Raw genomic sequence first — 27,195 nt, forward strand, 5'->3', positions numbered from 1 at the left:
GACAGCAATTGCCTACTTTCGTATCTTGCCTCGTTGTAAATTGACTTTGCCCTGTCCATTTCCTGTTTATTTGTGAGATCTCACTACCCAAGAAGCCGCTCCTTCCCCAATTGAACTCGCGTCGGCAGCTCCCACCACTCCTTTTCAAGGCTTGCCACATCTCCTTCTCTCAGCCCTTCCTTCCTGTTTCGATCCTCAATTTGTATTTGCTCCTGCCTTCGTTTCAATTTTTCAAAATCTTTTGGTTTTATGTTTTCTTTCCCTTTGTCGCCAATTATCCCCCTCCTCTCTACGCACTTCGTTGGCTCTTTTCACTTATTTTGTCTTCTTTCCCAGCATCTCCGCGAGCGCTAGCCTGCACTCGCTGTTTTCTCACTTCACTGTGGCTCTTTCCGACGACAGAAGAGGTCATTCGTTTTTAGCCCCTGACAAAACGCTATTGCACCTTAACTATTGTTATTGGACGCAAACGAGGTCTTCATATACGTCGACTCCTTTGACGCCTTTTTTCTTCTCATTTTTCTGGGCCTCCAAAGCTAGTGTCTTCTCTTTGCCCTGCTTCATTTCCTCTCTCTTCTGTTTTCCTTCTTGGATTTTAGTCTCAGCTCCGACTTAGCTCGCCCCTATCCTTGTTCTATTTTCTCTCACAGCGGCGCTCGTGTTCTCCAGCTTTATTTCGAGAGGAAATACATGCACCTACTTTCTCTCTCTCGGACCTTGTTTGCTTTTAAAGCACACTTGCCCGCCAGGAACGCCTCAATTTAAGCAAAGCGTGCTGTTGGAGCGGCTCCTCACACACAAGTCTATCCTCCCTCGCGCCCAATTGACCATCGACCTTGTTTTGCCGCTACTTTAGGTGGCCTACGCCCTGGACGAAACCGGCGATCAGCGCACTTTCACCCTCCACGGTGCACTCCCTCTGCCACGAATCAGTCAGCAACAGCCTCGCTTTGGCGACAAGAGGATAAACCAAAGCAACGAATTGCAACACAAGGCCAAGAGAAGACAAGCCGAGGAAAAGGTGGGGAGAAAAGGGAACGAAAAGGACAGGACAAGTTGCGAACAAATACAGGAGTAGGCGCAGGACAGGAAAAGTGATAGCAAAAACGGCCCAGGAACGGCTGGCGGGTTTACTCGTTCTGTTCCATCATCATGGCTCCTTCGTTCCTCAACATCCGACAGCTTCGCAGGAAATCCAGAACCAGCCTCAAGACCGACAAATCAACAGATGCCTCTAGCGACGGCGGCCATAGTCACGGTACGACTCCTACCAGTGGTTCCCTTACGCCGCCCTCTCTCGGCCACCAATCCGACCCCAGTCTGCATCTCCAGCAGCGTGGTAACACAACACCACCCCTCGTCCCGCCGTTGCCGCCGCTCGCGTCCTCGGTGAGCTCGACTTCCGTCAACACAAAAAGATATAGCGTCAACGGCATGGCTGGTCTCGGTTCTCCCATGATGAACGGCGGCAGCCGCGCACTGCCTGTCTCGCCCTATTCCCCACGCATTACCAACGTCGCGGACAATTCCTGGGCCTACCAAAAGATCCTGATCATCAATGGCACCATTGGCGACGGCAACCTGCAGAACCTCGACGGTGTCGTCACGGTCAGCCGCCTTGACGATGGCTTCCCACCTGTACAATGGCCCGTGACCGAGTCGCACTTCAAGTCCCTCGTGTACCTTATGCCTGGCGCCAATAAGCTGCGCTTCGACTTTGCCAGCCCCAAACTTGCCAACAGCGGCACCTCCAACCCCATTCACTCCTCCTTCATCACTCTTCACATGGTGCCTCCGACCAATGCACCGCCATTGCAGTTGGCCATTCTCTTGGCTAGGGATTCCCCTGGTACCTTTGATGCTGTGCCTGCCCGCGTTGAGCGCGAGGGCAACGGCCTGGAGACGGCGATCCGAAAGTTCCGCATGGCGGCGTATCTGTGGCAGAGCTTCACGGCCGAGCAAATGTGGCGCAACCGTCTCGGTCGCCGTGTATTCCGTTTCGAGGAGGAATGGACACAGGGCACGGCCAATTTGCGGGACCGTGAATTCGGAACGATGCGCTCTGAAGCGCGCATTCACGTTATCCGCACCGACAAGACCATCGCTGAGCTGCGGAGTCTCGACAACGCTCAGCAAAATGCCAAGGCGAAGAACCGTGACGCCTTGTATAGCATCGCAATCGACGCCGTCCGCAACTACTTCCAGCCCAAGTCCGGCCAGACCATGTACGTCTCCGTTCTGCTCCTCGACGCCCATTGGGACAAGAGCGCACAGATGATCACCGGCCATGCAGCCCTCGGCGGCGGTGCAGGTGATCTCCGCGTGGGTGTCTTTGGATCACATGCCATGCAGAGTTACCCGACCTGCTTCGAGGAGGTGGTCCCTGCGTTCAGCGATTGTACGCCGACTGATCTCAATTACGTCGGGAATGATGCCGGCGAGTCCGGCAGCTCGTGGGAAGCGGCCAACATTGGCATTGGCGCCCACCTGCACGAGACAGGCCATCTACTTGGCCTGCCCCACCGCGAGAATGGCATCATGCTGCGCGACTACGTCCGGTTGAACCGCAGCTTCCTCACACGCGAAGCATACTCGACACGCACCAAGTCCAAAGGCGGCCTGGTGCTCGAGAAGGACGAGTGCACATGGCACCGCCTCGACTGCCTGCACTTCAAGACGCACCCCTGCTTCCGCCTGCCCAACGATCCACCTTCGCAAGTCGACGACAGCGTCCAAGCCTGGCCAATTGAAGGCAATTGTGTGGCCATCACGGCGGCATCGGGCGTGGCATATATCGAGCTGCACGCCGAGGGTGACAGCGTGTGCAAGTCGTGGATTGAATACCCACTCGACAACGGCGCGCCACTCCAGCGGCAAGTGGTACTGACTGAGCAAGACATTCGGAACAGGCTGCCCGAGGCCAAGCGCCGGAAAGACCCGATCAAGATTGCCGTCCGGGCATGGGGCGGCGGCACTTTGGTGGTCGACGATGTACGCCAGCTCGTGTCCAAGGAATCGTCTACAAAACTGAGTGGTGGTATCCTCATGGGCAAGACGGCCTACCGGAGCGCCAAGCTCGGCCGTGGCCAGATGCAAGGCACAAACGCAAACGAGGTCATCTTCACGAGCGCACAGCAGCAAAATCGCGTGCTCTCACGGGTCGTCTTCTACCACGGCCGGGCGCTGGACGGTGTGGAGTTTGTATACGATGATGACTCGCGGCAACTATTTGGCAAGCGCGGCGGCAAGCCGGGCGGCGACTCTTTTGATATGGGTAAGCCAGCTACTCCGCCTCCGAATAACCCAAACTATATTTGAGCAATTAGCTAACCACCGGTAGATGTCCGGCGAGGTGAATACATTAGCGGGTTCAATGTCCGCGCGGGAGCCTGGATCGATGGCATCCAGATCCTGACAAGTTTGGGTCGGCGATCGCCCATGTACGGCAACGCTCACGGCGGCTCTGGGTATGACTGTTTCTGCTCCTTCTGTGATTGAACCCGACGAGTGAGAGCCCAATATACTAACATCACAGCCATACCCTGATCCCACCAAGAGGATACACCATCTGCGGCGTGTCTGGCTCCTGTGGCTCATGGGTCGATTCGTTTGCTGTCCTCATCACGAAATAAGCTTATTATATTGCAACGTTTTGCGAACAGTCGCATCGTATATCCAATTTCGTCCGCGTTCCGCTTTCTCTTTTCTCTTTACCTCTCCGTCTTTATGCACGCTTGCATGATCTTATTTTCCTTGCACATACACATCTACACATAATCACGTATACATACAGAAAGGCAAACAACAACTGTTTGGTTTTGTTGTTATCAATTGGTAGATGAGATCTGAACGGCCAAGTGATTACCAGGCTTGGGACTTCTTTAGTTATATTCTACTTTCGTTTGTCTTGTCTCGTCTATTATGTGTTGTGGAGTGCCCGGCTATCCTGTACGTGAAGGAAGGAATTGAAAACGATGTACCCATGACCTACGACTTCACCTACTATACAGCAACTACCGGGCTCGACGACCTGCGATTTTTGCACGCTGGGATTCTTCTGCACGGAGTATTCTGTAACTATGACGCAGGCTAATTTGTGGCTAGCAAGGAACGAAGGAATAACGGCAAATAGAAAACCGCTGATATCATAGGTCTCACTTGGCTCTTTTAGGGCTACTGCCAGGGCACCGTCATAGACATTAGCATTTAGCATAGCAATGGTTCTAATTTGGCTGGAGACCCCTATCTCTCTTCTTTGTATCGCCGTGCTACTGCACAAGCCCCCCCCCACTCTCCGTCCACCGTTTGCTGAGAAGAAGCCTGTGCAGCGGAATAGAAGAGTGCAAAGAGAATTTAATGTTAGCGCCATAGAGAGTGAATCACAAGCAAAAACGACATCGGAAATGTCAGGCGGTCTGAGTTTTAGCCAGGTCTCTACGAACGTTTGCCCCCCAACCTCCTTCCTCTCAACATCCGTCAGTGCTCTTTCGCAAGAAGCAAGTTTGGGTAGCAAGCTGCATAGCTCTGAAAGGAAAGAGCAATAAACTCCGTCCGATCGTAAACTTTATTTACCCAGCCTGCCGCCTTTCCTCCGTTTCGCTTTGACTGCCTACCTGCTATTCACTACTTGCCCTTGCCTCTCTGCGTTAGCGTATTTCGTTCAGTGGTGTTTTTTCTTTGCGTCGGGTAGTTCCCCGCTACGCCTGCAAATATAGTGCGTTCATCAACGTCAACAGTTTTGGCCTGGTCCTCAACCAAAAATAAAATAGAAAATACGGGATGTAGTGGCATCTTTCCCCCTTCACCGGTTCTTGCTTTTGCCCTGTTGCAAGCTCCTCACATCCTGTCTCCGAACTCTCCTCCCGAACAAACACGACCCCGAGCCTTTGAACCTGGAAGAATCGCACTCTGAATCCTGAGAGCAATTGCAACAGTTTACCTCCTTCCTTCCTTCTTTCATCGAACCGCGTCGGCAAGCTCCACTAGTCAGGCCTCTCTCCTTCCACTCTAATCCTCGAATCTCTCGTTCTCTCCTTCCTGCCTTCTCCGCAGCGTCTTCCGCAACCGCCCCTTCCACAAAGCCGCCTCCGCCTCGACGATTGGCTGCTTCGAAGCCACTCCCGTTTCTTCTACCATCGCACACTTTGTCACTCGCCCTCCTTTCCCATGTCTAGACGGACCTCCGCTATGGCGAACGGTAACAGCACCGCGCCGGCCAGCGGCAGCGCCGAATTCAGCCAGCCCGGTATGCTCTTCCCATCACCTTCTTCTCACCTCGCCTCTGCTTCCGAGTACTGACATATACATGTAGCTTATGATAAACAGAAGATCCTCCTGTCGACGGACCCTGGCCACTTTTCTCTTGTTCGCGCCCTGCACCTGGCCGACTTCATCACGGAGCTCAACGGTATGCCTCGGCCATCCTGTCCGGCCCTACCGGCCTGTCGCAACGTTATGCTAACTCAGTTTTCTTCGTCTTACTCTAGGCCTTTGCGGCATCCTCTCCATCTTCTCCTCGCTGCGGTACTGCATTGACCCGACATCCCGCTTTAACCTGTGGATCGCCCTGGCGCTTCTCCCGCTCGGCCTCTTCTTCGACGCCATGGACGGCAAGGTCGCCCGGTGGCGCAAGAAGAGCAGCATGATGGGCCAGGAGCTCGATTCGCTGGCCGACCTCATTTCCTTTGGCGTGGCCCCGGCCGCCGTCGCCTTCTCCATTGGCATTCGCTCGACCGTCGACCACGTCATGCTCGCCTTCTTTGTGCTCTGCGGCCTTACCCGCCTTGCCCGCTTCAATGTTACCACCGCCGTCATCCCCAAGGACAAGTCTGGCAAGGCCTCGTACTTTGAGGGCACGCCCATCCCAACGAGCCTGGGCCTCGATGCAATTATGGCCTACTGGATCAGCCAAGACTGGATCCTGGACAACCTCCCGTTGGGCGCGTGGTTTGAGGGCACGGCATTTGAGCTGCATCCGATTGCGCTGCTGTTTGTGGTGCACGGCTGTCTGATGACCAGCAAGACGATCCACATTCCGAAGCCGTAAGAGTTTCGACGAAAAGATCCGAAGCAGACGAGGCAGACAAAGTTGTGGTGCATTCCGTGGAAGAAAGACCGGCCGACCTGCTGAGGCTGGTCTTGGCGCAGGAGGAGCAGGCTTGATAGATGCCGTCATGATGCAAGGGCAAGCAGGCGTCGAGATGATCTGTCTTTGCATAGAACACGGCCTTGTACTTTTTTGGTCATATTTCCCTTTCCGATTTCACGTATTTGATATTTTCTGGTTCTGTATTGTTTGTTTTCCCGCCCCCTCCCTTTCCCCACTCGAATGTTCTCAACGTTTTTGGTCCGGGACATGTTGGCGTGTTTTGTTTGGCATTTTATATACACGGCATTTTTGTGAAAGTACTATGAACCGAAAAAAGAAGATAAGAATAAAGAACATGACAGCAAACGGTTGGCGTAGGAACAGGGAAAAGGACATGGGCACTGTCATCTCGGGTTTGTTCAACAGGATACCAAATTGACGGCTAATATTTTCGTTACTATTTATCGAGTCTTACCTTTTGTTCTGCCTTGAAGGTGTGCTCCAGAAAAGAATAGAGGCATTTTAATGAGGCGCCGATAAAGTATCACTTCCGACAAAAGGCTCCGGAAAGCGGACAAGTCCGCCAGTCCATGGGCGCTAGAGGAGGTCGCCCCAGCGCTGCTCTATCGCACCTTCGCCGGCTATCTTCCGGAAATTGGGGAGGACCACCCCGCAATCTGCCAGCCAGAACACGACCACAGCTGCTTCGGTATTACGACGTATTAATTACCCCTGTAATTATAGCACGCCACAGGCGCGAAGCGAACCGTGGGTCGCCGCTTCCTAACAAGACCTAACGGTTAGTACTTATGTTTGAACCGCATCTCTTACCGGTTTCGCAAACGAAATGGTTTTTTGAACGACACACGTTCCCAACGACCTTCCAGCATTCTATTAAACCCACCCTCGCGGTCCAGCAGCACCTATTCGGTACCTTCGATTATTACAGATGCTCGTCATTCGTCCCGCATCGCAAGATCTTTTGAACAACAGCGCCGGCGCGACCTTGGGCGTCTTGAAGCCAACAATTCTAGCCGAGCCCCTCCACCTGAGCGCTCCCCTCATCCCCTCGCAGGCGACACCCGCCAGCAGACCGCCGTGGCGCATGATTGCAGACACGCTCTTGTAATCATCTGCGAGGACCGGCCTTCCGGCCAGCCCAAGCATCCGCTCACCTGCCATGGCGTCTTTTGACCAGGCCCCTGACGAACTCATCGTCCAAATCCTCTATCTCATACCCTCCACCGACCTCATCGCCTCCGTGCAACGCCTCTCTCGCCGCTTCTATCATCTCTGCCAAGAGCCGAAGCTCTGGCTCGCACGATGCCGCTCGGACTTTGGGCACTGGGCCGGACCGTCCCGTGCCCGTCTGGCCCGCGCAGGGCGAGCCAATCGCGGACCTTGGAAGCAGATGTGGCTGGATCGCCGGCGTGGGGATGCCAGCACAGCTCGGCACTTTGAGCATGTATTGGCGTCCAAGGTGAACCGCGTGCGCCACCTCGAGGCCATCTGCCGGCGCGGCCTCAACGCCAAGGACTTTTTGCTGCAGCAGTACCACCTGGCCGACGATGCGGCCGACGACGTCCTTGCTCGACGGTACTACGCCAACACGGCACTTGCCAGTATCCATCGGGGGCTGGCCATTGAGGAGTGGTGCAAGGTGCTGTGCGAGTCTAACGGGTTCCACCGGCTGGACCGTGCCCTGGGCGCCTTCGACATGTTTGTGTTGCACGACGCCGACGAGGACATGGACCGCATCGAGGAGCTGCTTGACCAGCTGGCCGACGAGTTCCGCCGCGACCACCGGCACCCGAGCGTCGACAGCATGACAGTGCGCGAAAAGGCACATGCGCTTGTGCGCTGGATCCGCATGCGCAACCTGGCCGGCATGGCCGATCCCAGTCTCAACTACCGCAACATGCGCAACTGCCTGATCGGCCAGGCGCTGACCGACCCGGAGCACCCGTCGCTGCCCATTATCTCGAGCGCCATCTTTGCCAGCATCGGCGAGCGCATTGGCCTGCGTGCCTTTTGCTGCGCCGTGCCTGGCCACGTCCATGCCACCGTCTTGGGCAACCCTGGCGAATCGGTCGACGGCACGCCGTTGGCTTCCGATCCACAGCAGCCACAACGACCAGGGCCTCCCACCGTCTCCCGTGTGACGCTTCGGGAACGAACAATGGTGGAAGACGGGACGGAAGAAGACGGGATGGGCGGCGATGGTCCTGGGCAAGGCGAGCGTGAAGGGTACAACGGATCGTCGTCCTCATCCACCCCGTCTTATGCAGTGTCGCCCATTGCGATTGCTGCCGCAGCCACGCCCCAAGTGCCCACCATGACTTACCAGATGCTGCAGCTGTGGCCAATGGCGCCTAACGATCCGCGTCCGTTCACAGAGGTGGTTCGGAATCCGGCATCGTTGCCGGATAACGGGGAGCGCATGTTTCTCGATCCATACAACAACGACCAGGAAATGTCACTAGGGTCTTTGCGGCAGAGCATTGCCGAGGTCGACTGGGGCATCGTCGAAAACCGTGATGTGCACTTGTTGCCAATGCCGACATCGGCAATCGTGTTGCGCGTGGCGCTCAACATGGAGGCCAGCTGGTCGCACGCAAACCAAGTGTCCAATGTGCCCCAACTGAGCGCCGACGCACGTCGACTCCGTCGTGGTGACCCCGATATGAACCTTGAGTCCTTGCTGTACGCGACCATCTGGGCCACGGCGCTGATGCGACCACTTGACAGCCCCGGCTGGGACCGCTACCTCGACAGCTTGCTGGCGCGCTTTGCTCACTTCTACAGCGAGGATGTCTGGATCATTGCCAAGTTCTTGCTGCCGCTCTACGACCGGTACGTGGAATTGTCCGGCGGCATCGGTACCGTCGGCGGTCTTCTCTCTCGTCTCGCGGCGGGCCGATTTGGTGATGACAATAACAACAACGGTGGCAACGCAGATGACAATCTTCCACCACCACGGCATCAAAACGGGCCGCCACCGGCCGTCAACAACCACGCCAATGGCCAGCAGGAGCAGCAGCAGCAGCGCCTGCGTGGGTGGACGGACCCGCGTGTCATGATAAAGATGGTCTACAACCTCGACCAGCGCCAGCCGCTCGTCAGCCGCCGCTACACGCAGGACATTTGCGAAAAGGTGCTTTTCCGCATCGGCCAGGTCTTCCGCCACCGCCGTTTTGGCTACATTGGCATTATAAACGGCTGGTCACCCGACGACCCAACCTCCCTGCCGTCGCCCAACAACATGTCCATGGCCGAGACGACCACACCCAGCGACGCAGAAGACAGCGGTGGCAGTGGACGCGGTACGCCCGTGCCGTTTCCAAACGGTGGTGGACCACTCGCTGACACGGCTGCTGCTACCGCAGCAGCGCCGAGGCGGCGTAAAAAGTCAGCGTTCTACACGTGCCTGCGGACAGGCGTCGAGCGGCAAGTGGTGGCGCAGCGCAACATTGAGATTGTCACGGACCCGGACCTGGTTCCGGAGGCGCTCATGTTTTTGGCAGGCAAGCACTTTAAGCGCTTCGACAGGAGCACTTGCACGTTCGTATCCAACCTAAGGGAGTTTTACCCTGACGACTGAGGAGTGAAGAGTGAAGGGCTATAAAGCAAAGGGATATAAAGAGACGAGCAAACGAGCAACCGACACTTTTGATTTCAGAATAGCGAGGCGCCATTGGACTGCACATCTATATCCGTTTCCTGCTAGCATTTATAAATACACACGGGTTGATAAGCCCATCTCCGGGTTTTGTACGTTTTGTTCATTACTTGCAATATGTCACATCTATCTTGTCATTAAACACCATGTAATTCATTAGTCGCAAATGTCCTGGAGAGAAAGAACAAACACTACATCATATCATACATAGGACGAGGGAAATTACAGAGAAGAGATATAGGAAGCAGATAATCAAGTGTCAGCAGACTCGAGCTGTCTTTCATACCATTTCATCCTCTTCGATGATTTGTTCATCTGGTTCACCTGTGGCCAGGCGTTGCAGCACGCCTTTGTCGGCTAACTTCTTGAGCCAAAAATGCACTGCCGGTGTGTAGTCGCCCTTGCGGGCTGCTGCACGGCGGACGCCACCATCGTCTTCGTCATTGTTGTTCGTCGTTGGAGGACCCCATTTGGACGTGCCGTTTGTGCCATTATCGATCTCACCCACCCCATTTGACTCGTTCGCTTGACCAGCCGCGTTTTCCTTCTTGGGCGTGTGGCACAGAGCAAGCAGACTGAAGCCAGCGCTCTCATCGTACGACGCGTACTTTGCCATGCGAGTGGCAATGCGTTCTCGGGCGCTGGCCGTCCAGTCTCCATTGAATGGACCTTCATATAGGTTAGCAGAGAAGATCCTTAACAGCGTACAAATCGCCTCTTGGCTGACGCACCCAACTTTAGGGGTTTCTCTTGCATGCCGTTGAGCTCCCACACATCGTTTCCCACGGGGACATAGGCGATAAAGTGAAACGCCGGCTCGTCTTCGTCGGCGGCCTTCTTTCGCTTCTTTTTGTTGTTTGCGTTCTTCCGTTTGGCCTTTTTGCCGGCTCCGGCCCACTCCAACTTGAGCGAGAGGTCAGACATGAGCATGTCAATGCGTCTGGCAAACGAGTTGTGCGTAGAACGGATGGCTTCATCGCTGCTCAGCAGGTGGCCGCGGAGCGCTGGGTGCAGAGGCTGTGTGGACGCCTTGAAGCGCGTTAAGTGCTCACCGAGGCCAAGACGCTCACAATTCATGGCAATGTTGAGCATGGCGATGGTACCGCAGGCATTTCCTGTCGTCTGTGAAAGGGTTAGGAAAAGCAGAAAGCAAACTTGCGTAAGATCGAGAAGAGTGGCCCACCTGGTTGGCAAACCAGAGATGCTCTGGGCAGTCCTCGTATTCTTCCTCTGCGTCCTCCTCCACGAACTTGTACAGAAATATCAAGCCCAAGGGCTCACTTAAAATAATGCACGTTAGTCCCATACACTTGATTCTTGGCTTGCTCATCAAACGAGAAACCCACGGGAGATATGAGATGGACGACTCGTCCACGCCCATTAGCTCAAAGATGGTGGCATCTTGTATGCCTAGTCCATTCAGGATAAAGTTGAAGAATTCCTACGTTGTGCGAGTCAGTCGAGACTGTTGCGGAGCCACAAGAAACTGCCCATACAGGTCACGTACTGGCTCCGACTCAATGTCGCTCCAGCCCTGCCATGCCTTGAGCTCGGTCTCGGTGATCGGCGTAAACAGCTGCTCATGGATCAAGTCCCGAGAGGGGACCGCTGCAGTCGCGTCGTCTTCGGCAACGATCACGGCCGTAGCAGCCAACGCCCTCTGTGCTGCCGCACGGTGTGGCCGCGACGTGCGAGGTGCGGGCGACGGTGACACTGGAGATGACGGCAGCTTCATCTTGGCCTCGTCCATGGCACCATCCTGCAGGGTGTCTGTAGCAGTGCCTCTGACGGCCGTGGGGCTGTCCACACTGCCATTAGTGCTGCGGGTGCCGTCTTCTGACACCTTGGTCCGCTTGGAGGGCTGTGGCGTGCCGGTCGAGGCTTTCCTGCGAGTCATCGTGCCAGACAGAAGCTTGCAGACAGTTGTGATGCTGCAGCTTTTTGGATCGGCAGCCTCAAAGTCTGGCGTCAGGGACCTCTATCATGAAGGGTGGGTACAAATGAGAGTACTCTCGGTATTCAGCATGGCTACTCGATCTTGCATTTTGTGCACTCGCAAAGTCGCTCCTGTGTGGCCGCTGTCGGTCGGTTGTCCGTCGTTTCAATACCGCAAACAGCCATATCCACATCTTGGAGCTGCAGACGATTTATGAGCAGCTATGGTCACCACAACGTACTAGCGCACGGTGTGCTTAACATTTTTGAAACTGTTCTGGGTCGTGCCTGCACCAACAGACCAACTGAACCGTCGTTTACAGTTGCCCCGCTTTTCTGCAGGGCTACTGGCCAATAAGCATGCTTGACAGCAGGCTGCACCTGCAAAAATATTGTTGCTTCCTTCCTGGCCCGGCAGCCCAGCGCGTCTTGACGTGAATGGGAAGGAAGCTTCAGACGGGCGACACAGAAATTGACGAGAATCAGAATCACACACATCCCAGTTGACAACATCGACACCACGCGACGCCCGTACAAAGGCCAGCTCTTGGTACAACACGAAACGAGCTGCAATAGATACGCTGCCACGATCTTTTCTGCACTCGATTCTCTCGCGCGCAGCCCATCGTCAAACTGCTGTACGACATCTCGACATTTTCTTCCGTCGTTAGTATCCTTTCGTTTTTGTCGAGCTTCACGACCGACCTTCACCTGGCCCAGGCCCTCGCATACAGCCCCAGAGCCCCTCCTACAGCTTCTCCGTCACTGGGGATGCCATGAGCGCCACGCCTCGAGTGCGCTCCGGCGCGTTCCCCCAGACGCCGACCACCATCCGCGTCGGCCGTGGCGCGCCACCAACACCTTCACCCAGTCCGCCCATCGATGACATTCCCAAGCGCTCCTCCGCGGCACCCAAACCGCTGTTTGCATCGGCACGCTCGTCCAATGCCTCGACGCGAGGGTCGGCTGCTGCGGCGGGAACAGCTGCGGCACCCGGGCCCCTCATCCCGCTGGATGTTATTGACGCCCCGACGCAGCGTTTCTACGCCGTCGCCCTTTATGTCCTCTTGATTGCTTGGAAGTGCTACGACTGGGTGCAGCTGCTCGAGGACAATGGCGAGTCGTTCTGGCTGTTCCTCAAGTGGATCGGCCTCGACTTCGTCTTCCTGTTTGGACTGCCCGAGGTGCGCATTCCATGGCTCGAGCTGTCTCAGCCTGTGACCACCTTCCTCTTCGTCTGCCATGTCATAACCGACTATCTGCTCATGTTCAACATTGGCGTTCCCTGGCATGCGTGGTTCCTCGGCCTGCTCAAGATCTTTTACGACCGCGAGCTGTCCGTCTCTGAGCACTACGTCAAGGCCTCCAGCATCTTGCAGAACTCGTCGCTCATCTCCGGTCGCCAGATCATCAACATTTTGCCCGAGGGCTCGGCCATCTTGAACCCCAGCGGTCTGCCCTTCTGCATCGGTGGTCCGGGGGGTGCGGCCGCAGGCAGCAAGACCAACATTGCGTCTCTGCCGCTGTACTTCAACGCAACGATCCCGGCCGAGGTCGAACTTGTGCGCCTGGATCTTGACACAAACGAGGAGGAAACGCTGCGTCTGACCAAGACGCAGCTCCGCGAGATTTCCAAGCTCGTCAAACGCCAGGAGGCTTCGGCCGACGGCACGCTCGCTGCTGTTCGCTTTGATGTGCCGGTCAAGAAGACGGGTGCGTACCGCCTGGGCCGCGTTCTCGACGAGTACAAGCTCGACGTGCAGCGCCCGAGCCCCTTTTCGTTTGTCGTGTCTTGCCCCAGTGCTCGCGTTGGTGGCGGCGGCGATCCCCTCTCGAAGCAATCTTCCTGGTCCTCTTCGTCGTCCTCATCTGGTTCCATCACACGCTGCCACGGTGATTTGTCCGACCTGCTGCTCGAGGTGGATGGCACGCCGCCGCTCAAGATTGTCTACAGCCGCACCATCAACGGCAAGGACCACAGCTTCCACTTCCAGAGCCTACAGCCTGAGGGCTTCGTGTCGCCGCTCCTGGGCACTGTCCCTTCACGCTCATCTGGCTTGTCCTCTTCCGCTCCGTCGGCTCGCTCTCACGAGCCGCTTGACTCGGATGCTGTTGTTGCGGCCAACTTCCCCACTCAGGGGGATGCCGACATCTCTTGGGCCCGCTCTCGCCGCGTCTCTGTCGGCCTCAATGAGACCATGCACGTCGGCGGCGAGTGGCGCTACTCTATCGACGAGGTCCACGACGCCTTTGGCAACGTTGCCAAGTACAACGAGCCGGTTGAGGATCACGAGGTGCGCCCGCGCCCTCCCAAGCATCTGGTCCAGAGCTTCCATGTTCGCGAGCGCCCACGTATCCGGCTCCAAGGCTGCGACCTTCGCCAGCCGCTCAAGGTCGCCCGCGGCAAGTCGACGGCCTTCCCTGTCCGCTACGACATCCCCGGTGTGCGCCGTCCCGAAGACGGTACCGCCCACACGCTGACGTGGCAGTTCTCGCCCATAGACACTCTCACAAAGAGTGGCGACCACGGCGACGTTGTGAGCCTGGCGACCTTCAACGCCCGCCATGCGGACGAGATGCCCACCATCTCTACACCCGGTCTCTACACGCTCAAGTCGGTGTCGTCCGGCTCGTGTGAGGGTGAGGTGCAAGAGCCCGCGTCGTGCCTCCTGCTGAACCCGCTGGAGCCTAAGCTGGCGCTGCGCTCCGAGGGCATACCCGACAGCTGCGGTGGCAACTCAATCGGTCTTCGTGTCGATCTTGACCTCGTCGGCACGCCGCCTTTCCTCGTACGTTACGACGTCAGCTCCAATGGTGTCGTCCGCCATGAAAAGGTGCAAGTCTCCGGCATGCGCTACCAGCTCGAGCTGGTGCCCCGTGTCGCAGGCAACCACAAGTACATCTTCCGCTCCATTGATGACGCCGTCTACAAGTCCCAGCCGCTTTCTGGCTCTGAGATGACTCTGGAGCAAAATGTTAAACCCGCTGCCCGCGCCTCCATCGAGCACCCCACGGGCAAGACCAATGCTTGTCTCCAGGATTCGGTGGGCGTCGATATTGCGCTGTCCGGTGAAGCGCCCTTCACACTCGAATACGTGCTTCTCCACGAAGGCAAGCGCCGCGCCTTCAAGGAGGAGAACATTGACACGTACCGCCACCGCATCGAAACGCCCGCGCTCGTCCAAGGCGGCGAGTACACCCTGGCCCTCACGAGCGTGCACGACCGCAGCGGCTGCCGCACGTTCTTACAGGGCACTGGTGGCGAGCTGAAGATCGCCGTACGTCGCCAACGACCTCGTGCTGCCTTTGGCCTGCTCGAGAACAAGCGCCGCGTGTTTGTTGTTGAGGACGCAGTGGTGCGCCTACCCCTGCGTCTCACGGGCGAGGGGCCCTGGCGCGTCTCGTACCGGAACCTGGGCGTGGCGTTTGATGAAGCTGGCAAACCCACCCACCCCGGCCCGCTGGTCACCCGCAGCCTCAACTCAGGCAATGACTTCTTGCAAGTATCAGAGCGCGGCACGTACGAGATCATCGATGTTGCCGACAACCAGTGCGTTGGTCTGGTTGATAACACAGCCTCTGTCTTTGATGTCGACTGGTTCCCGCGGCCGAAACTCTCCTTTGTGCAGACCGAGGCCATCCAGGAGAAGGGCAACCTGTTTGTTAAACAGGACGTCTGTGAAGGCGACGTTGACGGCTTTGAAATTGACCTGCGCGGCTCGCCGCCCTACCATGTGGAATACGATGTGCGCCACAATCCTGCCAAGGGCTCGCAGGGGTCACTGATCCACAAGCAGCTCGATGCCGCGCTTGGCCGCGCCTCCATCCAGATGGACACTAGCAAGGCTGGCACCTACCGGTATGAGTTTGCACCCCCGGCCGACACCCTTTATAACAACAACCGAGTCAGCTCGGGCGGCAAAGGCGTCCCGGCGCTGGTCATGCAGCAAACAGTCTACGCCAAACCGACGGCTGCTTTTGCCAAGGCCGGCCAGTCGTTCAAGTACTGCATGACGGAGCAGGACAACGAAGACCGGATTCCCATGGTCCTGACGGGCGTGCCCCCTTTCTACGTCGAGATGGAGATCAAGCACCAGAGCGGTGTCGTGTCCGAGACCTACCGCGTGCCTTCTATAATGACGCACAACTACGGGTTACAGATCCCGCGCCAGCACTTGCGCCCGGGTACGCAGCAGGTGCGCATTCGCAAAGTCCGTGATGCGCGCGGCTGCCAGCAGAAGACGGACGATGTTCCGGGCGTCAGTGGCAAGAGTGGCTTGAGCGACTCGCTGCCGGCCTCCACGTCGTCTGTGCAAGTGCAGCTCTTTGAGGCACCTGCCATCTATGCGCTCGAGTCGCGCACGGACTACTGCGTCGGTGAGCGGATTAGCTACACGTTGTCGGGCACACCTCCCTTTGATGTGTGGTATACATTTGGCGGTGTTTCACGCAAGGGCGCGTCTGCCACGACCACATTCCGCCGCGTCGCCGAGGCGCCCGGCGAGTTCACCATCTCGGGCATCAGTGACAAAGCGTCAGAGTGCCGTGCAGCAGTCAACCTGACACGCGTCATCCACCCGCTGCCGTCTGTGCGCGTGTCGCAGGGCCGCACGTCGCGTGTCGACATCCATGAGGGCGGTGCCGTGGAGATGATTTTTGAGTTTGGCGGCACGCCGCCTTTTGAGTTCACCTACACGCGCAGCACCAACGCGCGCAAGGGCCAGCGCAGCCAAGTGCTCGAGACGCGCCACGACATCTCGTACGAGATGACGAAGACGGTGCGCGCGAGCCAGGAGGGTACATACGAGGTGGTTGCCATCAAGGACAAGTTCTGCGCCTTTTCGACACAGCGGGGCGCCGAGGGCGCCGATGGAGGCAGCGGCAACAAGCGGAATTGAAAGGCGAGGGGGCGGGAGATGTTTCTCGGGATGCAAGGCTTATGTCTGTTTTACCTTGTGTGTGTGTTTGTTTTTCCTTCTGAGTGTCTATCTGTGCTTCGTTTTCATCTTTGGTTTTCTGTATCGAGCCTACCTCATTTCCCCTTCTCCCCACCTCTTCTCATTTTGCATAAGCAGGGCGTTTGGAACCAATTTGTGTTTATTTCAATCTCGTTGTATAGGAACTGGGCAAGAATAAAGAAGACGGTTAATAAAATCTACATCGTCTACTACTATTGTATGCTGCCTCGTGCCATCTTTGCAGACGTCCTAACAAGAAACCCTCCTTTTTGGCCTACTGGGTTATAAGGTACATCGTGGCTTCCAGTTTGGGTAGACTTCTTTTCGTATTTTTTTGGGTTGTTTGTTGTGTACATGTTTGTCAATGGCGCCTGCCTTGCTTGGGCATGACACCTCCTTCCCCCCATCCCATAAGTCCATAAGTCTAAAAACGCGTTAAATAACGCGGTATTATGTCCTCGCTCAAGATATTTCCCATTTCCTCCTCTTTTGTTCTTTTGCCCCTTATATTGCAACCTGCACCCACGCAGACTGGTCGTTCACGGCCTCATTTTCGCCGTACTCGCGATTAATCGCTGTCTTCCTCATCACTCTCCTCGTCCTCGTCGTCTTCGTCGTCCTCGTCACTGTCGTCCTCCTCGGCCGTCTCGAGCCACTCGACAAGCACACGGCACCTCTCGCGAGCTCCCGTCATGCTGCTATCGCCAGAGCCGCCACTGCCGCCCTCGGCTGCGCGACCATCGGCCCACCAAGCCAGGATACCCTCCTCGTCAAGCACGTCGCTGTCGTACAGCTGCTGCAGAAGAGCCGCAAGTAATGTCCCGGGCGCAGCCAGGCCCTCGACATGCTTGCCCTTGTTCTCCTTCTCCTCCCGGATACGCATACCGACGAGGGTCCGCTGCAGCGCAAGCACGAACTCGACCTGCTCGTCGGACGAGCCGCTGCCTACGCCAACATCGCGCACAAATTTGGCGGCGCCCGTCTTGCTCTTGACGGCGCGCTCGGCCGCCTTGGAGGCGTCGAGACCGCGGCCCTGATCACCAGGCGTACCAACGGGGGCGGCCAGCTCGCAAGCGCGGCGTGCAAACGCAGCCGCCACCGCGCGACGCACAGCGCCATCGGAGGCGTCCGTGGACAGACGCAGACCCATGAACTCGAGGCGTGCAGACTCAAAGTCGCCGCTAGCGTCGTCGCGCAGAGCATCGAGCAGGCCATTGACAGCGTCCGTGTGGAAGGAGCTGCTGACTGTGCTCACGCCATCGGCACCGATCAAGCCCGTTGCGGCACCCGGACCAGACGCGAAACGGCCAGCCAGGCCGTCGCTCGTCGAAAACCGCGAGCCGTCGAGTGACGCAAACGACGGCAGCCGTGATCTTGATCCCCGCTCGCCGCCTGCGTTGCTAGCGCTGAGGAAATCACCGCTCTTTCCTCCTTTTGCCGCTGCGTCTTCATCATCGTCGTCAAACACAGCATTGTCGTCCTCAAAGCCGCCGTCGGACTCGAAGCTAGAAATAGAAGAGGTGGAGAGATTGAGGTGTGCGGTGGAGTACACGAGGGATCGTTGCAGAGACTCGGCGGTAATCGCATCGCTCTCTTCGTCATCGTCATCGTTGTCCTTTGTCGAATGGTAGTACGTCGCACCCTTACCTCCAGCACCGACAACAGCCGCGTCGTCAACGGCAGGGCTGCCATTCGACTGGAAGACAGACAGCACGACAGGGTTGCCTGCTTTAGCAGTGAGCCGGACCTTGTCAGCAACAGCCACGCCAAACGACAGAACGGAGCCGGCCGGGACGACACAGTCGGTTCCGACCTGGACGTTGTTGGCGAGGATGGATTGTGTGACCACGGTGTTATCGCCAATGACGACATCGTCCCACAGGTAGCAGTTTTCTAAGCGCACATTGTTGCCGATGCGGCAACGGCGGCCGATTGTGCTCCCGGAAACTACAGTGTTCGCGCCAATAGCTGTGTGCAGGCCAACCGCCGCACGGGATACTAATGCGGACGGATCGATTGTGACACTACGCTCGGCCGACACGCCCACTCCAGCACCACCGCCGACACGGCCAGCGCGGCGCCTTACGCTAGCATAGGAGTGGCCCGGGAGGAGATTTGTGTCGGGCACCATGGGGTAGGTCCAGCGGCTGAGAATGTCCCGGCTGACGGCGTCGTACATTTGCAGGCTGTTGACACGCGCGGCATAGCTGCCGCTTGCACTGCTGTGGGGGTGCGGCTGGTCGCCAACAATTTCCGTGTAGATCAACTTCCCGTTCAGCTCCCAGTCCTTGAGGACGTTGTGCAAGAAATTCTTGCGTGGCAACTCGCAGTCAAAGCTCTCGGTCCACAGGGCCAGGACGTCAGGCGTGCAGATGTCGATGCTGCAGTCGATCAGGTCGGAGCGGATCGTGATGTCGGCATTCTTCTCGAGGAAGGCGGGGTCAATGACGAGATAGCGGTCGTCGCCATGGTCGAGAGGCGTCATCTCGTCGTACTGGAGACAACGGCCGGAGGTCGCATCAAGGACAAAGATGGGCTCGATGCCATGGGCGCGGGTGTGATGGTCGTTGCTGCTTCCGGCGGCCACATCGCAGTCGCCACCCTCGCGCAAGACCAGCGTCATGACGGCGTCGCGGTTCGTTTCACGGCGCGCTCGGTGGCGCGCAAGTATGGGGTCGAGGGGCACGTTGGAGACGACGTCTCCGTGGACGAGAACAAAGTCGCCGGCGATGATGCCGCGCTTGTCGAGATCACGCAGGAAATCGCCAAGCGACGAAGCCTGGGCGACACGGATGATATCAAGAGACTGGAAGGGGTTCGTCTTGCTGGTCGGCGACCACCGTGGCGACGCAGCCAGGTAGCTCTCGACTTGGTCGGCAAATGCGCCGCAGTAGACGTACGCTTCTTGGACGCCGTTCATGGCCAGGTACTCGAGGGTGTATTCGATGAGAGGGGTGTTTGCGAGGGGAAGGAGACACTGCGAAAAGCCCCAGAAGGCCTTGGTCAGTATCAATGGACGACAAGTACGGCTTCAAGGAGGGGGATATATGCGCAAGATCCATACTCTTGGGCGGTCGATTGTCAGTGGCTTGAAACGATCTTGGAAGGAGTCGGCGAGGACCTGAAAGATTAAAGGCAGGCGCCGTGGTCAGTGTCTGTTCTCCCACATCGCAGGCAGCGTAGCAGCAGCCGTCGAGAGGCCCATCAACCACGGGAAACGTACAACGGCCTGAAGGACGTCTTCGCCTTTGTCGTCCGCGGGGCCTTTGCCCCCAGTCTTTTTGCCGCGGGCGCCGGCGCCCTTTTTGTTGGCTTGCGACATGAGAGCGTGCGCACAATGTATAAGAGATGCAAGAGATTGCTGAAGAGATCAGTAGGGTCCAGGAAGGTGGTGGCGGGCGTGCGCCTGTTTGAGAGGGCTCTGTCTCTTGATCTTGGTATGTTGCAGCAGTGACGTTGTGTGGTGCGGTTTCGCGTTTTGTGACTCAAAAAAGTTACTGGTGGGGGGCATTTGTGTGTGCAGTGAGTCGCAGTGGCCAAGCATTAACAAATGTGCCGAAAGGGGAATAGCGTCCATGTCGGGAAGCTTTGCGGTTGGTGCCATTCCTCTCACTTACAAGAAAAAAAGTATCTCGATCGAACGGAGTGAAAATCAGGCTGCTTCCGAACGCCGCCCAGCGTGTTGACCTGGCATTATCGGATGCAGGTGATGCTCGCCCGTTCTCTATGTAATGTAAGTTCCAATTCCGCTGTTTACATCTGTGCCTTTTAACAGAATTTTGATCACGTGTATTTCCACGTGCATCGTTCCGATTGATCGACGGTAACCCCAATCCCATACTCCTCGGCAGCAGCTATATCGGCTTTGCCTGACGGCATCGTTTCTACCGAGAAGGGCGAGGATTCGAACTGCTACACTATTGACGAGGACCGCAGAGCATACAGAAAAGGAGGACTACGCCGCCAACTGGTGTTCCAAACAAAATGCTAAAGTCATTATTGTTGATTGCATTCAATGCAATGCCTCGGCCCCTTCTCTTATATGAATGCATACCCAAGAGGCGACATATAAACAGAAAAAAACTCGAATAGATACATAAACAAAAACAACCGAAACGCCATTATTTAGCCCCATATCCAGCCACTGACTCTGTTGTCTTGGCAGAGGCAGAGCAATATATATGATCCCAACAGATATCTCCCAGTAACAAAAAGACTCTAGCCAACCAGAAGACTGCTCACCTGCCCGATTTCGGTCCCGCAGGTATCATGCAGCAAGTAGCGAGTGTTGAAGTCGTAACCACAAGACGAGACGATAGACACAAAAGAGAACGAAAGATGGCGATGAACGGAGAGAAGAGAAGAAAAAAGAAGATGCTGGGCGTTCACGTGTATTGACCGCCGGGGCCATACAGCCGCTGTCGTTTCTCGGGCCGGTCGTCATTCGCCATGCCCTCCACCATAGTGCGCATTGGGTTGCCAGCCATCGCTGCGGCCGGGCCACCTTGGTAGCCAGGTCGAGAGGGCCCACCAGCGCCACCATTTACCGGTGCTTGCAAGTACCCGCCTGCGCTGTCCATGTTGGGAGAGGCGTGCTGAAGTTGGCCGGGGCCCGGCGAGTGCCACGAGGAAGATGTTGCTGGCGACTGGATCGGAGTCTCGAACTTGACTCCGCCCAGATTCGGGGCAGCCTGCATACCAGCCATGGCACCCATGGTCGACGCGTTCACATACCCGGGCTGAGGTCCACCGGCGGCCTGCTGGCCCATGTCCTCGCCACCAGGCTGCTGGGGGTTCTTCAGCAGGTACGGTAGTAGCTTCCTAAGGATCCGGACCATGCCCTCTTTTGTGAACGGCTTCGCCAGAACATCGTTCATTCCTACAAAAAATCATTTTAGTGTCTTGTCCAAATCAAATATAACTTCGCTCGCAACAACGAACCAAAAAAAAGGAAAGAAAGAAACAAAGAAAAAAAGAAAAAAGGCTTACCCCAATGGAAGTACGTGGCGATGTCCTCACTGCGGATGTTCGACGTCATGGCTACAATTGGGACCCGGGGCGCGGCGATACGGATACAAGCAGTCGCAGACACCCCATCGAAGACGGGCATAATAATGTCCATAAAGATGAGGTCGTACCGCTCGGGATCCTGGTTGACCTTGGCGACAGCCTCGGCACCATCTCTAGCAATGTCCACGCTGCAATCAATTTGTGATAAGAACTTGGCACCAATTCTGGCGCAGAGTTTGTCGTCCTCAACCAGCAGAATCTTAGGCTTTTGGTGGCCCCAGATTACACCTCCCGCATCCTTTGGCGGTGGCGATATTTGTGGAACTTCAGTCGCGTTGGGGTTGCTGAGCGGGCGAGTGTAAGGGATGTTATTGATGTGGTCGGCGTGGAAAGGGTCGATACCGGCGTTCTGGCCCACCGGGTAAACGAGATGGCGCATGTCATTCATATCAGGAACACCAATTGCCATACCGGCAGAACCCGGCGGATGGAAAACGGCCGAAGACGAGCCAGCCGACTCTGGTGGCGACGTGCCGGCAGTTGTCTGGAACAGCGTAGTGAGGCGCTCGAGCTCGCGGTCCGCAATGGGGTCTGAGGAAACGTTGTTCAGAATCTCCCGTGCGCGGCGCAGCTCAACAGCGGGCTCGTCGGCACTGTCAGGCAACATGCCGAGGCCGGCGGCACCGGCGCCGTGGTGATACTGGTTTGCAGTGGAATGCCCCGAGTGGTTCGAGTGCGCCGAGTGGCGGCTGTTGCGGCGGCGCTGTTCATCAACGTTGTTCAGGTGGTTAATAAGCTCCGTGTGAACCTGGTGCTGTGCTTTGACCATCTTCTGCAGACTGAGTAGCTCGTCTACAAGCACCTTGTTCGTTTGGGCGATCTGGGTGTATTGCTCTTGCAAAGCCTGGACCTGATGCTGTGTTGCGGAGAGAGTGTCGTTCAGCAGGACCATTTGCTGCGTTGGCGGGAAAGGCTCCTCCGCAACCGTAATCTTCCTTGTGACGGGCGCCTTCCGACGGATATTGTCCAAATTGTCCTTCTTGTGCTGGTGGAACTCGGGGTGCTTAAACTCCCATGACTGTTGGATGGGACCACCACCATTGGTTAGTAACCACAATTGTTGCTCAATTAAACTCCAGACACTGATGAGAGGAACAAGAACACACCCCTGGACCATATGCTGACTGGCCGGTCTCTTCGTTGTGTCTGACTTTGTGAAAGTCATATTTGTTCAGCTGGCGGACAAAACTCGCAAAGTTACTGTGCTTGAAATGCTTTGGTAATATGGTTTTGGTGAATTTCTCGTTCTGCAGAAGAGGAACAAAAAGGGTTAGATACCATGCCACTGCTAACGAGGCCGACCAAGGAGCAAATGATATTAAACATACCTCCAAAACAACAAAACTCTCGCCGTCGTTTCCCCAGCGCACAACCGAGTTGTATGTGGGATCCTCGAGCATTCTGTAAAAAATAGGCGGTACAAGTTAGTAAAACTGACCAGAACGGCCAGAAGCCAGGCCAAGAGCCATCCCGCAAACACATCCGGGGTGCAAGACAATCAGATAGAAAGCAGCAACAGTGACGACCAGTGGTTCGGTTGGCATATGAGAGGGATTTGCCGTACTTGTAGAGCTTGCGAACCTATAGCAGAACAAACGGCGCGTTGGTTAGCAAAGCCACGGAATGACAACAAGGACGACAGCGGCCATGGCCCCAAGTGCTGCACCGCGAAACAGAAGAGCAAAGGCAGTGACCATGAAAGGAAGCCAACAAGGCCGCAGGTGATGCCTATGGAAACAAGAGAGAAGGGGCATTGTTTTCATACAAAATCGCTCGAGTTGTTCGCGGTCTGCGTGCCCACATCGCCGTCAGCTTGTGCAGGCGGCATGATGGCGTCGTATCATAGAAACTTGGCAAGGACTCTGTGCGTATCGGATGCGCAGTTTTCGTCAAAACCCGTTACTATGCAGTCCACAACCTGCAGCCTGGGTTTGCTGGTGGTTATTCGAGGAGAAAAGGCTTGCGGAAGAGCGCTGTCGCCAGTCGTGGAAGGAAGGGACAAATGCGTCAGTCGATGTGCACGGTGGTTGGAAAGGAGGAGTACGCGCGCAATGGCAGTGAACTGCAAAAACAGGCTCTCGCGAGAATGCGCCAAAGGCCGGTTTTGTAGGTCGGCGGCGGGGAAGTGAGGGCGACAAAAGACAGGTGTCGAGGGCCGAAAGAATGGAGGTCGAAATGCACGAAAGCGATTGTAAGACGTACAAAAGAACACGAGCATGAATTCAACAGAAAAGGAAAGGTAAAAAGGTGTAGAAAATGTAAACGAAGGCGGTTCGACGAAAGCGAAAGAGGAGAAAGAAAGACCGGGGCAAGGAGAAGGGGCCGCGGGTCAAGGATGGGCGGCGAGGAGAGTGGGTAGCAACTAAAGTTGGCGTCTGGTTCGTTCGTTCTCGACATGCGGATGGAACTTGGTCCTGCTGGCGTGTCTGCCCTTTCAGTGCTTTTGCGCTCTTGTACCCGGCCGAAACGCAGTGCCAGGACGAGACTTGTGTTGTGGCGACAGCGTCGAACGTGGCGTTGTCCACTTTAATTCCTTTCGCAGTGCAATACTTTGAAATGTCGCCTTCACAACCACAACCGGTAGAGTCTTAGCTACCAGAATGTGGACTTTCTTTTCTTTTTCTTTTTTTCTTTTTTTTTTAAGAAAGAAGAAAACAGTGACGCTTGTCGCGACGGAAACACGTCACAGCAGAATCTAAGGCGGCAATGGCCCGCACCCGCGACAATGGCAAGCTGATGTCAGGAGCAAGTATTCGGTGTCTGCAAGGTGGCATGCCAGCCGCGCGTTGCTGAATTTTATGTTGTATAGATGCGCCAAAGAGAGTAGCCTTGCAATTGTCGTAGCCAGTTCCACCTGCTGAGCCGATGATGTTTTCACAGCGAGTGTATCGAGCACTGTCACAAACATACGTATGGACTCGTGTTGGCCTCGTGGATCAAAAGGTCACTGAACAAGCACTGGCCGTGAAGCAACAGGATGATCTGTGCTTGCCCTGTTTGAAAGTCTGTGCAGCGTGGACGACCCTGTTTTTTGAGCCCCAGTTCTCCGCTTTGATTCGCGAAGGGCGGTTTGGCAGAGTTGCAGCAAAAAACTAACAGAGGAGAGAAGCTCGGTGGCTCGAGAGTGGTGGAACGCGTGAGAGTCCTGCAAAGAAGGGCACAAAATACGGAGTATCAGGCAATGTTCGCGGTATGCCGTGTGCCGTATCTTGCCCCGAAAGAATATGTACGGAGCGGTGCAAGAGCGTGTGTATGAAGGAGGTAGGGTACAGGGAGGCAAAGGACAGGGGTGGTACAGCTGAAGAGATGGGAAATGGTAGAAATTGGGATGCTCCGTTGTAAAGAGAAAAGAGAAATAGCAATGCAGTGAAAAGGCGGGGAGGTGAGCCGTACCGACATGATATATTGCACCGCAGATACGTAATGCCGCAGCCAGATCGCGGCAAAAAGGGAAACCTGTAAAGGAGAAATGGCAAGGGACGTTTGCGCACGGAGAGGGAGACGAAGCAAAACAACAAAGCCGGCGTCAGCGGAGACAGAAATGGGCCGACGATGCACTGTCTCTTGGCAAGCGAATGAAAAGGAGGGCATCTGCTACGGAAGGAAGTATCGTAATGGCTGCCACAACAAGAAGGTACGGAACGTGTAAAACGCAAGTGCATCCGCCTCGAAGGAAGGGACAAGTGCAACCCAAGAAGCATCGGCGTTGCATACGGAGTAGTTGAAAGCAGGCTGCAGGCCCCCCGTCCCCAATTGGAAAACGGCGTCCTTACGATTTATTATTTACGGAATTAAAAGTTTGTCCAGGCAAGCAATACTCCATATTTCAGCCCATAAACGCCGTTGTACTTTCAACGGTCTGTGTAAGCGGCGCAAAGGCCAGATATTCAGGACGCAAAGAACGAGACCACCGACAGGTCGCTCCTGCCATAATATAACGATTCCTGCTGGGCAGGGAATGAGCGCGGATTTTATCCACGGCAGGCGCATGACGGTACGAAGTATGTCCTAACGACGGAAGATGGGTAAGGTAAGGAGGAAAGTCGCAGTGAAGGAGCTTTCACTAGGTCACTCATTTTTCCTTGGGATTTTGGCACAACCTGGTCCAAGCGCAGTGCGGCTGCGAACCATTAACACTGTTTTAATAAGACGGGCTGGCGCCGAGTAATTATGTCGTACATGATGTCTTGGGTGTTATCTCGAAAAGGCCACAAGAGGACTTTGAAACTCATACTTTGTTTTGGAGCACGGCGTTCTTTCGATTTATGCCTGATTATTTCCTTGTCACATTTGTAACATACATATGATTTGAGCAGGAAGGAGCAAAGAGCAATACGCTGCTACTCATCAGGAAGGTGTGTCTTGCACCTGCCTGTTTCGCCAAAAACAAATTCTATACCAGTACTTCGTACTTCGGGGAGCGATGTGAGAAATGAGGACTGGTTTGCAGATATCGGAACAGGCGTGCAAATTGGATCCAAAAATGCTCTCGTACCTCAACATGTCACCAGTTTCTTTGGACGGGGCGCTAACAAAAGCAAAGTGGATAGCTGGCGTCACTGGCCAACAGAATATGTGGACCAGACAAAAAGAGTGTGTCGATCTTGCCCTAGAGGGGCTTGGTTCGGAAAGGGGAAGGAGGGATGTTGTGGGTTTAGTGGGTCCTAAAGTTCTGTTTGTGTCCGCCAAAGTATCTTTGCGTCGTTCTTTCTGTTTTAGCTTATGTACATGTCTTCTCTCCCACTTGTCGACTCGTGGCGCTCTAACCTCATCAACCTCGCCAGCCTCTCGTGTTTTGGCAATGACCACCACACATCCTCGAACTAGCAATATGTCGTACTGCGACTTTCCAAGCTCTGCCTCCCAAAACATCGCGGGGGAAAAGGACGGAATGACAAGCGAGGTCCCACTTGGAATATGGTGTATCTGGCTGAGGATTCTGTACTTTCATCTAACCGTCAGCTAGCGAACCACCAGCCGACATGGCAATTGTCAACATCAGAAAAGAGGGCCGAAAGAGAGAGCCAACGGTAAGTATGTCGGGAATCCGCAGGCCAGTAGCATTCCCCTATTCAACGCCTCACATGTTGCTTTACAAGTACACACGACGGATAAGGTACAGCTTACCCCGTCCAGCTGTCCTGAAATAACATCTTCCACCTGGCCTCAATATCGCTGAACAGAGTATGGAAATCGTTGTGTATAAGAGCACAGTAGCAAAGACGCTCCAGTCTCGACGTTCCAGACCTGGGAGGCTTCTTCGTCATTCAGGGCCGAGCAGTCTCGAACACCAAGTTACGAATACGAAGACTCGAGGTGGCGTCCCCATCTTCCACGGTCCCAGTCTTCATCGGCTGGTCCTGGCTCGCTCGGCCAGCCCTTGGCAAACAAGGCATCTGCAAAGCATGGATAAGGGGATCACGGCGCATTCCGTGCCAGGCACAACAATATGATGCAACCACGCG

General features: G+C 55.7%; 7 protein-coding genes across 7 annotated transcripts; 4 read left to right on the plus strand and 3 right to left on the minus strand.

Moving 5' to 3' along the window:
- Nucleotides 1–1,152: 1,152 nt before the first annotated feature.
- SPBR_06668 (uncharacterized protein) lies at nucleotides 1,153–3,632 on the plus strand (the record flags this gene model as incomplete). Its single annotated transcript, XM_040764924.1, has 3 exons — nucleotides 1,153–3,274; nucleotides 3,341–3,467; nucleotides 3,536–3,632. 3 exons carry the CDS (start codon nucleotides 1,153–1,155, stop codon nucleotides 3,630–3,632), a joined length of 2,346 nt encoding a protein of 781 aa, XP_040616975.1.
- A 1,555-nt stretch (nucleotides 3,633–5,187) lies between these two features.
- Nucleotides 5,188–6,046, plus strand: SPBR_07717 (phosphatidylserine synthase; the record flags this gene model as incomplete). The annotated part of the gene is made up of 3 exons (XM_040765971.1): nucleotides 5,188–5,245; nucleotides 5,312–5,407; nucleotides 5,487–6,046. 3 exons carry the CDS (start codon nucleotides 5,188–5,190, stop codon nucleotides 6,044–6,046), a joined length of 714 nt encoding a protein of 237 aa, XP_040616976.1.
- A 1,222-nt stretch (nucleotides 6,047–7,268) lies between these two features.
- On the plus strand, nucleotides 7,269–9,689 carry SPBR_06689 (f-box domain containing protein; the record flags this gene model as incomplete). The annotated part of the gene is made up of 1 exon (XM_040764945.1): nucleotides 7,269–9,689. One exon carries the CDS (start codon nucleotides 7,269–7,271, stop codon nucleotides 9,687–9,689), a length of 2,421 nt encoding a protein of 806 aa, XP_040616977.1.
- Nucleotides 9,690–10,047: 358 nt separating this feature from the next.
- Nucleotides 10,048–11,073, minus strand: SPBR_08994 (ubiquitin carboxyl-terminal hydrolase; the record flags this gene model as incomplete). Its single annotated transcript, XM_040767120.1, has 3 exons — nucleotides 10,048–10,436; nucleotides 10,499–10,889; nucleotides 10,951–11,073. The coding sequence occupies 3 exons, from the start codon at nucleotides 11,071–11,073 to the stop codon at nucleotides 10,048–10,050; spliced, it is 903 nt and encodes a 300-aa protein (XP_040616978.1).
- A 214-nt stretch (nucleotides 11,074–11,287) lies between these two features.
- On the plus strand, nucleotides 11,288–16,600 carry SPBR_06329 (nuclear envelope pore membrane protein; the record flags this gene model as incomplete). Its single annotated transcript, XM_040764586.1, has 2 exons — nucleotides 11,288–11,757; nucleotides 12,457–16,600. The coding sequence occupies 2 exons, from the start codon at nucleotides 11,288–11,290 to the stop codon at nucleotides 16,598–16,600; spliced, it is 4,614 nt and encodes a 1,537-aa protein (XP_040616979.1).
- Nucleotides 16,601–17,228: 628 nt separating this feature from the next.
- On the minus strand, nucleotides 17,229–19,982 carry SPBR_06593 (translation initiation factor eIF-2B subunit epsilon; the record flags this gene model as incomplete). Its single annotated transcript, XM_040764849.1, has 2 exons — nucleotides 17,229–19,658; nucleotides 19,884–19,982. 2 exons carry the CDS (start codon nucleotides 19,980–19,982, stop codon nucleotides 17,229–17,231), a joined length of 2,529 nt encoding a protein of 842 aa, XP_040616980.1.
- Nucleotides 19,983–21,045: 1,063 nt separating this feature from the next.
- Nucleotides 21,046–23,130, minus strand: SPBR_06825 (stress response transcription factor; the record flags this gene model as incomplete). The annotated part of the gene is made up of 4 exons (XM_040765081.1): nucleotides 21,046–21,539; nucleotides 21,650–22,748; nucleotides 22,837–22,977; nucleotides 23,059–23,130. 4 exons carry the CDS (start codon nucleotides 23,128–23,130, stop codon nucleotides 21,046–21,048), a joined length of 1,806 nt encoding a protein of 601 aa, XP_040616981.1.
- Nucleotides 23,131–27,195: the final 4,065 nt, after the last annotated feature.

Source organism: Sporothrix brasiliensis, assembly GCF_000820605.1.
Source record: "Sporothrix brasiliensis 5110 chromosome Unknown Cont20, whole genome shotgun sequence".
NCBI classification, from domain to species: domain Eukaryota; kingdom Fungi; phylum Ascomycota; class Sordariomycetes; order Ophiostomatales; family Ophiostomataceae; genus Sporothrix; species Sporothrix brasiliensis.